Genomic DNA, 12252 nt, shown 5'->3' on the forward strand with positions numbered 1-12252 from the left:
GTTCCTTTCACCCTGGTTCAAGGGGGAGGAACAAGACGGGTTACCTTACTTTTCACAGAAGTTATTTTCAGTTCTGCAGGCGTTCCCAAATGCGCCGGTGGTTGGGTGGCCCCTGATGGAATGACTGAACCGTTATGTAACACGTGTTTATAGGCATGGGATACGATGTGGGGAGGGGAAGAGACTCGTTCGGGCCTGACACCTGTTTACTACTTAATAACTCAGTTATTAAAATTGCACCTCTTTTATTCTCCTCAGGGTTCAGGAACAATATACCAAAACGTTAATTAAAATCTATGAAAGAAAGTTAACTGGGAGTTCAGTGTAGTAAAATAATACCTAAGTGTGAGACATTGGTTGCCAGCAGAAGAGGCCCATTTCCTAATTTTTATTAAAAAAAAAAGAGACTAGTAGTGGTATACAGTACTTAGCACACTGGAGTTCTACGAAGCCATGAACAATGGGATATTGTAGAAGAGAGAATGAAAACTTGAGAGGGGGAAAGTAAAGGTGTGACAGTGACAAAAATGAATGGGTGGAGAAGAAAATTAGATTTAATTGTGTCAAGACGGATGCAGATATTTACCAGTTCTTTGTAGATTGCAGATGTAGTTTTAAGATCAATATTTATATTGTGGAAAATGAAGAAATAGTAGTTTGATAAATTTCTTAACCTTTCTATGAAAGAAATTATTGTGGTTCCTATGAAAATGTTTTATTTTTGTCTCTTTTTTAGGTCAGACTGTGCCAAAATCCCAAGCTTCAGTTGAAAAATAGCCCACCCTATATACTTGATATTTTACCTGATACATATCAGCATTTGCGACTTATATTGAGTAAATATGACGACAACCAGAAACTTGCCCAACTCAGTGAGAATGAATATTTTAAAATCTACATCGATAGTTTAATGAAAAAGTCAAAGCGGGCAATAAGACTCTTTAAAGAGGGCAAGGAGAGGATGTATGAAGAACAGTCACAGGACAGGTAAGAATGCTTCAGCTTTTATTGTTTTTGCTTCACTGAATAAATGTCACCATGTATTTGTTTCAGAAGAAATTTTGCATTTGTATAATTGCTTTTCTCATTACTTAAACCTTGTAGTTTTACTTAAATTTCTTCGTGATAATAGCTACTTCATGAGACCCTGGGTTTTTTTAGACTTTAGTTTTTAGAGGAGTTTTAGATTTACAGAAAACTTACTCCAAAGTACAGAGTTCCCATCTACCCTCCTGTTATTAATATCTTGCATAGTATAATACATTGGTAAACCAATATTGATATAGTATTATTAACTAAAGCTCAGAATTTGTATTAGGATTCACTCTGTGTTGCACAGTTCTGAGGGCTTTTACAAATATGTAATGTCATGTATCTACCATTGTAGTGTCATATAGAGTAATTCCACTCTCCTAGAAATACCCTGCGCTCTGCCTATTCATTGCCCCTCGACTCCCCCACCCCACCCCTCCTGAGTCCTTGGCAACCACTTATCATTTTACTCTCTTTATAGTTTTTCCTTCTTTAGAGTGTCATACAGTTGAAATCATGTAATATGTAACTTTTTCAGACTGCCTTCTTTCCCTTAACAATATGTGTTTAAGGTTCCTCTTGTCTTTTTGTAGCTTGGTAGCTCATTTCTTTTTCTCACTGAATAACACTCCGTTGCATGGATGTACCGCGGTTTGTTGATCCATTCATCTATTGAAGGATATCGTGGTTGCTTCCAATTTTTGGCAGTTATGTATAAAGCTGCTATAAATATTCGTATGCAGGTTTTTATGTGCACGTAAGCTTCCAGTTCATTTGAGTAATGACCTAGGAACATGATTCCTGGGTCTTATGGTGAGCCTATGTTTAGCTTTGTAAGAAACTCCCTACTGTTTTCCAAACTGGCTATACCGTTTTTGCATTCTCACCAGCAAGGAATGAGAATTCCTGTTGCTCTCCGTGCACCAGTATTTAGTATTGGAGGGAGTGTCTTTAACACGCAGTCTTGACTGGATATGTGCATGTCATAGATGTGGGTGGGAGATGATGCTTGATTCTCATGGTTTGACTATTAAGTGAGAAACTGAACAGGGGTGGCAAAGACTGAAGGGATGTCAACTGAATCTTCACTTTACAGCCAGGATTCCAGACCTAGAGACACCCCTTTAAAGTTTGTCGTCTGCTATTACAATGTTACATCTCATGATCTATCTTAAATCAAATGAAGAAAAGTAGTTTTCCATTTCTGGGATATTTTAAATACATCTAGAATATTCACTAATAGTGATAGTATATTTAGATTTCCACATTTGAAAACAAATATTAATTAAAATATATAATATCTTAATATAGGTAAGTTGGATTTTAGTTTAAGACACTTAATCTTTCTGGATTTTAGTTTCTTTACATATAGGAAAACCTCCAAGAAACCTCTAATGTTTCTTTCAGGTCAGAAAAGCTAGCCTCATGTAGTCTGATAAAACACAGGGTTATATAATAGCAAATTCAGTTATCTGTGTGTAGATGCTGAGCTTGTCTGTAAATAACCGCCAAACCAATACCCAGAATGAGTAAAATCATCAGAATCAAGCATGGAAAAGCCTTCTGCCAAAATGTAAAATGGCATAAATGTTTACTTATTTATAATTTGTTTTCTAAATTAGTGATAAACTAACATAATCATGAATGTCTACCCAATTATAAGTCTAGGCTTATCACTTAATATACTTGGATCACAGAGTGCACTTCTTGAAGGTGGGGAATCTTTCACTTGCCTTTTAGTGTTCAAGCTCCAAGGCTCTCCAGGACTGCCACGAGGAATGGGAATCACCATGTGGTATCAGAAGCAGAGTAGGGAAATATCATAGTGATTATTTCTTCTTACGGTTTTTTCAAGAATGACCAAGGTTATGGGGAGGCCAGCTGTTTATGTTTACAGAAACTGTATTTTACTTTGTAGTTCTACCAGTGATTTAATAAAATCAAGTTGTTTTATAACTGTATTTATACTTCTTATTCAGACTTAGTAGCCCTGAAATTCTTCATGAACCAGCAAAGAAATCCATTTAATTTCACTGATTAGGATATCAGGTTAGTGAGAAGGCATTTAGTTTCTCAGTCTAGGAATTTGAGCAGATACACTGTTTTCATTGGATGTAGTCATTTGCGATGTGGTAAACTTGTACCCCGCTTTTATGACTTCTTTAGAAACCTGAAACATTTAATAACCCAGTGGATGTAATTACCATTTCATTTATAAATTTTGATATTTTTGGCTTTTTATGTGGGAGCATATCATGGGGGAATCTCTATAAATGTTGGTTGCTTGTGGTAGATTTCCACAGATGATGATAGGTTGCATAATGCTGACTGATCACGTTGAGGTGACTCTATAAATTCTGTGTTTTAAGTGTCCAAGTAAATTTTGTCCCTCTCTTAAATTCAGCCCCAAGACAAAGTTTATTAGTTTCTATGCTGGTATCGCGTATTCTGATAGTGTTCTGTGACCAGCTGTTTTTATGCAGAATTTACATTTGATACATTTAATCAGAGTTCATAATAATGGACCATTCTTGCTATACCATAACAAGGACATATATTTTGATTTATGTTTCTTTTGGTGGTAACATGTTTTTACACATTCACTTCTGGGTTTCCTTCGGATTTTAAATGAAAGCTGAGGCCAAAGTGTGCTGTTGTACATGGAACTCTGGGACGTTTTGCTCTATAGAAATTAATAGCAACTTCTTAGAATGAATGTTCTTAGGTAGGCAACAAAGTATTCAGTTTGGTAGAATGAACCTTATCGAACATGGATGATGCACTGATTACTGGGAATATTATAAATTCTCTGAAAAATCTTTGCTTCTGCAAATAATGTCAATAGGGATGTTGGTATTATGAAGCTAAAAACTGAAGGGAGCAGTAATAGGAGAAATAGTGATTTGGAGCCCACTGACTATACCAGCATTGCCCCGAGTGATTATGCACTCTATTGAAGAAAATTGTGCTGGGTGAGTTTATGAATCAAAGAATTTATTTTAATGTCCCTGCTGTGTCAAAAATAAAGTTCTTTGTGGATTTGTTTTAAATGTAAGGGCAAATGGGAAAAATTCAGGTATCAACTTTGAATAAGCTCAGTTTTAATTGATTGCTGAAATAGGAGTAGCCTGAATTTTTAAAAAAAATATTTATTTGAGAGAGAGAAAGAGAGAGACCACACGACCAGGGGGGAGAGGGAGAAGCAGGCTCCCCACTGAGCAAGGAGCCCGATGCAGGGCTCCCTCCCAGGACCCCGGGATCATGACCTGAGCCGAAGGCAGACGCTCAACTGACTGAGCCACCCAGGCACCCCTGTATACTGAATTTTTAAAGCAATTCCATATAAATGTGACAAATATCATAGGTAGAAGAATAAATGAAGAAATATAGCAAATGGCATGCAATGTGTTTTGTGTATATAAGTGAGAGGTAGAAATATAGACGAATTTATTTGCTAGTGAAATAGATATTACAGGCATCGTGAAAGCCTCTTCGAGAATGGATGGAATGATTTCTGGTGAGAGGCATGCTGGACTTTTACAGTAAACCTCTTCTTCAGTATCACTTCTCCCAAGTTTTTCTTTCTTTTCTTTTTTTTTTTTTTCTCTTTTCCTGCCTACAAACAATTGAACCTCACACTGAGTTAGTATGTCTCCAGCTGAATGTCTAAACCATTCTGAGCTGCTATTTTTGGGAAGAGTAATTCAGTGATTTCTGGCATACAGAAAGTTTTCGTGTGTGTGTGGGGCGGGGTGGAGGTTGGGGATCGTGTAGAGAAGGGAGAATTTGTAGTTTCAAGCACAGAGGAGAGGTGGAACTTTTTATCATCTGGCTTAAATTTTTAGTGGCAAAACTCAAAATGAGTGTGAAGGTAGTTATAGCTACAAATGTAGAATTGACAGGAGGGCCATTTCTTCAGAGATTCAACTGGTAGTTTCATCAGTTGGCCTTTTCAGTAGTGAAATTTACTCTTTCCTGTCAAAAGTTATGTGTTAATCACATGCTCGGCAAGGCTAGGTTTTGGACACTGTTTAAGAACACCCAGAGGGGATGGCCTAAGAGTACTCACATTTTCCATATTTCAGAGCTGCTTCAGTGAACCAGAGTGCAACAACCCATCTTCCCCTCCCACACTCTGGTTTACAACCACTGAAACAAAACCAAAAGTCAACTGAGGTGGAAAAATAACTCTATGTTTGATGACCTATCAGTGAAGAAATAAAGGCTTTTAAAAAATTCAAGCCAGAGAGTAATACATAAATGCTGTCATCTTATTAATGTCATTTGAAAGCCGCTGGACCATTCCTTACTCACATGAATTGTAGAAAATCATAGTGTGCAAAGCTTGTATAATAATATGCATTCCAAGTAAGATCTTTTTTAAAAAAGTATTTCAACATAGAAAAATTAGTCCTGGAAGATGCTAGCCTTTATTTAAAATCCTTCAGGAGTATCAGGCAAAAATCTTTCTCTCCACTGACCATTTGATTGAACAAAGAAAAATTTATTACCTTCTGTATTAATGAAGTGTTTTCCCTCTACAGGACTACAAATCACTATACTCACTGTTTATTCCTGTGCTGTAACTTATGAGATAGTGTACCAAGAACATTTTGGAACTGATACTTTAAAGATACATGGTTAGGTTAAAAGTGGGATCACAAAATATCAGCAACAGGGGCGCCTGGGTGGCTCAGTCATTAAGCGTCTGCCTTCGGCTCAGGGCCTGATCCCAGGGTCCTGGGATCGAGCCCCATAACAGGCTCCCTGCTCCGCTGGGAGCCTGCTTCTTCTCCCACTTCCCCTGCTTGTGCTCCCTCTCTCGCTGGCTGTTCTCTCTCTCTCTGTCAAATAAATAAATAAATAAAATCTTAAAAAAAAAAAATCAGCAACAACAATAACAGGAACAACAAAAACACAAAGTTGCAAACAAACCTACTTAGCTTTCTTCAGACCCCTGTATGCCAACATGGCTTTGGCCAAATAATAATGTATCAATTTAGATGTTTAAATTTGTATAAATACAAATGTAGTTGATTGCGTTGGTCATGGAAGTAGTAATAAAATTCCTCCTGGGTTTTCAGTTTAACTGTGTGAAGAGATCTACCTGTATGCACAATTTGGACTTTATGTAATAGTTTTCATTATTACTAGAATTCGCAGGTTAATGGCCTTGTCTAAAATGCCACATTAAGTTCTACATTTTCTCATAGGCAGCTCTGTACATTGCGAGAAGGAGATGAGGAAAAGAGTGCTTTTGAATGTCTGATGCCATTTCTGCTCCAAGTGTTCTTTGTAACCTTGGTTGGTTTCCTGACTCCAATCTGTATTTTTTTAGTCTTTAAATTATTTTCTGGATGGCCACAATATTTTTTGGTTCAGACATTTCAACATCATAAAACAAAGATACAGTTTGTTTCAAACTAAAGGCTACTGTTGCTGTATCAGTCTGTTAAATAATTTTTTAAATCCAGTAGTAGTTTCTAGTAAGAATACTGTTTTTGTTATTAGAGTAATCATTTTCAGGAGAATTAGTCTTAGGGAAGTTATGTCTTTCTTTTATAAATAATTTGTACAGTATTTGAATGTATTTCATGTATTTTATGATATATCTATTATTTAATGATGCATAAGAGGGAATGGTTTATACTCCTTTAAGAAATAATCTGACATTAAGAAAATTAACCTAGGCTTTCTGTTTCTCTCTCTCCTTTTGTTTTTGTTTATTAGTGGTGGAAATTGTAGTGCTTTTGCATTTCATGAGGACAAGGGACAAGTTGCAAGTAGAAAAATAGGATTTCTAAAAAAATTTTTTTTGAACACAAGTACTTTAGTATAAACATTCAGTTTTCATTTATTTTTTTCAATTTGCATTCTGAGCATGTTTTTTCTTTTCGATGGAAGACTAGAAGAACTAAAAGATTAATTTTTGATATTTTAAAATAGTGTGTAATTTGGATTGAGAGGGCAAATAGTAGTCAACCCTTTTGAGTAGCAGTGTCTGCCAGGTAGGAAATGGAATTTTCTTTAGAAAACTTGAACATCTTCCTGAGACTGACTTATCATAAATGAATAGAAAGTTTATTTAGTCTTGATATAAATGCTTTCATTCATATTTTTTAAGCATCTGAGAGATATGAATATACTTTTCTAAAGTTTGGAATTGAAGGGGCTTATTAACACACTGTGAAAGGAGAGACCACAAGAAAGTTATTTAGACAAATGTTTTCAAACTTAAACAAAGGGAGTCTGTTAGAGTGGGCAGGTGAGAGCTTGAAGAATCTTTGACTGTTAAGGACTTTATGACTACATCTGTGCTGCTTTTGCTAAGTAGATACAAAGTAATTTTCTTACTGATTTTCATGTAAGTGAAAAGTGAATGGGGTTTTGCCAACAATTTCTTCTTTGGAGTACATTTTTAAAATCCAAAGAAGTTATTAAGATATAATTTAAAACTAAATTCATTTTTTAAAAATTTTAAATAAAATGTTTACATTTAATTAATTTAATTTAATTAATTTATTTTATTTACTTTTTCCCCCCAGCCCTATGTTGATAATCAGGCAGCCTCTAAATAACTCCTGATTTATTAGCTTTTAAAAATTTTATTGCAATTTATTTGAATTTCTTCCAAGTCAAATTATATACTATACACATATGATATTTTGATTTTATAATTGGAGAATTTTTTCAGCTTCCAGTTTAGAGTTTATTAAATGTTTACAAATTCCTGAGAGCAGTAAGCATAGTATTATAAGACAGTAAACCAGCTCACAAGACTCAAGTGAACTTGGCTTTATGGTTGAATACCTTTTATGTTTTTCAGTCTTAAGGCAGCTTATTAAAATTGATGATTTCCTTTCAGTAAATATCTGGTGACATTCAAATTTGATAATTAAAATCCAGAAGCACTCAAGAAAGAATGCCTGTTTTTAGTTTCATAATAACAATACTCCCAACAAAGAAGGTTGGTGAATGATGTCTTTCAAGCAGCAGATTTGTTATTTAGTTAAAGACAGCTCCTTTGGCAGTTTCTTAAAAAACTAAATTGAAGTCTGTTTATAAAACAGACAAGCTGCAGTAATAATCATATAGCCTGAGGAATGCTTGGAAATCTAGCCCAATAAGCGCCCCCCCACCTTTTTTTTTCTCCCAGTGATTTAACAAAGTGGAGTTTCCAGGAATCCAAACAGATTAGCATCCAGCCCTAATTGGATAGGTCATAAAATAGTACTCATGTCTGACTATTTTGAAATAAAGTGCTTCAGAAATGTTCAGTTTTCTAAATCCATTTTTAATATTAATCTTTTGTCTCTTTAAGCTATTAGAACATGAGTTCTTGTTTGAATTTGCATTTATACATTAATTTATAGATGTGCTGATTATAGCAGGATACACATATGAGGGAATTACAGAAAGCACTCACTTATAGATTCAGATAATAGAGATTGAGGCTGCTTGGTTTGGTAGGATCATTGAAGAAAAAATAATTCGGATTTATTATTGGACTGTATTACTTTGAACATCTGATCATATGATCATGTAATCCTATGTAATCAAACATATGTAAGTGTATTAGTTTCCTAGGGGTGCCATGAGAAAATATAAGCCGAGCGGCTAGAACAACAGTTTATGTTATTTAAGTTGATTCTCTCACACTAATGGAGCTTCGAAGTCTGAAATTGAGGTGTCAGCAGGGCTGTGCTCCTTCCAGCTCTAGGGCAGATGCTTCCAGGACCTTTTCAGTTTCAGTGGCTCCAGGCTTTCCTTGCCTTCTAGCAGCACAACTTTAATCTTTGCTGCAGTCATCACAGGGTGTTCCCGTCCCTCTGCATGTGTCCCCATTTTGCTCTTCTTACAAGGATGCCAGTCAGACTGGATCAGGGCCCAGCCTAATGACCCCATCTTAACTTTATTACATCTACAAAGATCTTTTTTCCAAGTAAGGTCACATTTAAGGTAGGGTTGAGGTTAAGATTTCAATGTATTTTTATTTGTTTTTGAAAGAGACAGAGCGCGAGTGCGCCGGTGGGGATGGGGGGGGGCATGGAGGGGCAGAGGAAGAGGGTGAGAGAATCTCAAGCAGATTCCACATCAGGAATCTCACACCCAGCGTGAGCCTAATGTGGGCTTGATCTCACAGCCCCGAGATCATGACCTGAGCCGAATTCAGGAGTCAGGAGCTTAACCAATTGAGCTACCCGGGCACCCAAGATTTCAATATATCTTTTTAAGGGACACAATTCAAGCCATAACAGTGACCAAATAAATGGTAGTATAGAATTTATACTCAGGAGAAGAAAATGGAAACTCATTAGAGTCTATGTCATGAGAAGTATAGAAGACTTTTCTCCATTGAAGATAATGCCAAACAAAATTACTTAAAACATTTTTTTGAAAGACTTGTAGATCAAATAGTTTTTGTAGTTTTTTTTTCAGATTTATAATAAAAAGCATGGTGAATTAATTTCTTGATTAATTTTTATGCATCTATTAAAAACATGGTGTGACTTACACTTTCATCAATATTTTTATATATATCAACATAAATGAATTTATAAGTACCTTGTTACAACAAACGTTCTTACTGATTTCAATGTTATCTGTCCCTTTTTAGAAATTATTACTATAAATTTGTATATTTAATTAAAGGTTGTAATATTAATAGCCCTGATTATCACTTGATTAAGAATCCTTGTTTTACTCTTTTATTTTGTGATAAAAACTCTGGAGGATTAATTAAAATAGTTCGTTATGACTTACATCATCATTGTTAAATCTGTTTACAAAGTTTCCTGTATTGCAAATTAAAAAAAAAAAAAAAGAGGTGCAAAGTGTCCTCCATGTTGGCATAGAGAAGGCTACACCCCCACATCCACTTTAATATGAAGATATAAAGTATTGTAGGTATGGATTTCAAATTAAGTTTTTAGGGAATCAATTCAAGGGTCTTAGTTTAAACAAGAGTAAATAATTGTTTCTACAAATGGCATGTTGAATAGTTTAGACTGGGGTCAGCAAACTGTATGGAGCTAGATAGTAAATATGTTAGATTTTTCCACATGGTCTCTGGCAACTACTCAGCTGTGCCTTTATGGTAGGAAAGCAGACATAGACCATACATAAATGGATTGGTTTGGCTGTGTTCTAATAAAACTTTATTTACAGAAGCATGTGGTAGACTCAATTGGCTGTGGGCTATAGTTTGCCAACTCTTGGCTTAAAGTATTAATCTCATTTTTGGACAGTAAAATTTTGAAAATGTCTTATCAACATGACCAAGTATGTAAGTTGCATGAATTAAGAATGTGTTTGGCTAAAGGTAACAATACCTGACCGGTAGTAGTTTATGAGGATAGGGATATATATTTCTCAACAATGCTGTCAGAAACCCAAGCTTTTTCTGGCTTTCTAATCTCCTTAGTTGGGTTTGTCCTCCTTCTAGCCACTTCATGGTTGTAAAATTTCTGCTGTGGTATTGTCTTTGTTAAGGCTACTAGACAGGAAACAAGGGCAGGGCAGCACCACATATGTCTGTCCTCTTTTTATCGTAGATCAAAAAGCTGCCTGGAAGCTTTTTACCTGATTTGCTCCTTCAAGCAGATTTCTCTGAAGCCTTTTTAGTCCACCGAGTCTCCCTTGCTACAAAGGTGGCTGGTCTATTGATAATTTTAAATTTCAGCATTCATTCATATTAATGAAAGACAAGGGAGAAAAGGATTGGGAAAGGGTATTCAGTCAGTCTACAGTATATGCCCAAATAGATAACCCAGCATGTGTGGACACAATTAATTTAGACATATTTTATGGTGTAACTTGACTTTAGGACTTATTTCTTTAAAAGTATTTTGTCAAGAACTAATTTTGAAGGTAATCAGGCACACTTCATAAATGCTGACAAAAGACATAAGAATGGTTGGAGAAAAATGACTGTTTATTAGTCGTAGTAATAGCATTAAGCAGAATATCATCATTTGTGCAGGTCTCTGAGTCCCAGTTCCCACAGGGGGATATAAAGGACAGGTGAGACTTGCCTATCCAGTGGGTTGCATTAGGAAAGAACCCTGAGCTTAAGGAACCTGCATCTTTTACAATGGGAGGTAAACTGGCCTAACCTTTGCCCTGGAAAGAGACACTGGATAGTAAATCTTGTTTTTGTTCCAGAAGGAGACATTGTTGCTATCATCCAAGGCTGTTTGCTATATAAATGTTTCTGAAAGGATAATCCCAAATAAAGGGTGTCAGTATCTGTGATCCATATACATGCAGACATGTGAGAGACCCATGGAGAATTTTATCCCAAAAATATATGTTCATTTCTTTCCTAGAAACCATAATTCTGTTTTAAGTTATGAAATTTGATTCTCACTTAAGAATAAGATATTACGGTAATATTTCAGATTGTTAGTAAGACCAAAATCTTGGGTTCTGCCATATGTAATAAGTTGTATGTTATGAAATATCAAATATTTTAAGAATCTCATATATATGAAATAATTGTGACATCTGGGGCAATAGTGAAAACTTTTTAGAGTAAACTTTTTCTATTCTCATTGGCTTTATAGGAAAACAGTATTTAAAAATAAAACAAGGAACAAATTTACTAAGTTTCATCTCAAACTTATTATCCAAAAAAGAGAAAACAATGTTTTCTTTTTTCATTGAGTAGTACCTCTTTTAAACTTTGACTACTGTAAACTTAAGTTTAGACACAAATAATTGAAAGCAAATACTTTGTTTCAGTGGTAAGGATGATTAAAATTATCTTTTATAAGAAATGTATTATTTATCTTTGTCATCAATGACTACAGTTCAGAGATGAGTAGTTAGTATTCCAATTCCCTTTTTTATCTGGAGAAGCTAACTTGATTGGAAGTTACATGACTTGACAAGAATTGTATATATTTACATGTGATGTATTTCTTTTCTTTTTTTTTTTTTTAACGTGTGATGTATTTCTAAATGATATCTCATTACCAAGTTGGCATGTGTGAGCCTGCAGCTGTTGGCATCTGAAGGGTATCAGCATTGCAAACCTTTTCACCTTTGTTTCAGGAGAACTCATTTGAACAATTAGCACATTTTATACTTGTGAAAATGAGGTGTTTTCTCATCTTCATTAAGCCAGTATTAATCCTGTATGTCAAATGGTCAGTAAATATGAATTTTATTTTAATAAGACAGTTTATATTTGTTAGTTAAATTCAGGACTGTTTATTT

The 12252-nt window shown here is 35.1% G+C and overlaps 1 protein-coding gene across 5 annotated transcripts in view; it reads left to right on the forward strand.

The window, feature by feature from the left end:
• CBLB (Cbl proto-oncogene B) overlaps positions 1-12252 on the forward strand; it is a 218560-nt gene that overhangs the window by 13900 nt on the left and 192408 nt on the right. For all 5 annotated transcript variants that reach the window (XM_044381780.3, XM_026492654.4, XM_044381753.3 and 2 more), the window contains exon 3: positions 737-987. In XM_044381780.3, the coding sequence (XP_044237715.2) occupies positions 737-987 (251 nt within the window). The remainder of the gene's footprint in view (positions 1-736; positions 988-12252) is intronic.

Source organism: Ursus arctos, unplaced genomic scaffold (assembly GCF_023065955.2).
Source record: "Ursus arctos isolate Adak ecotype North America unplaced genomic scaffold, UrsArc2.0 scaffold_4, whole genome shotgun sequence".
NCBI classification, from domain to species: domain Eukaryota; kingdom Metazoa; phylum Chordata; class Mammalia; order Carnivora; family Ursidae; genus Ursus; species Ursus arctos.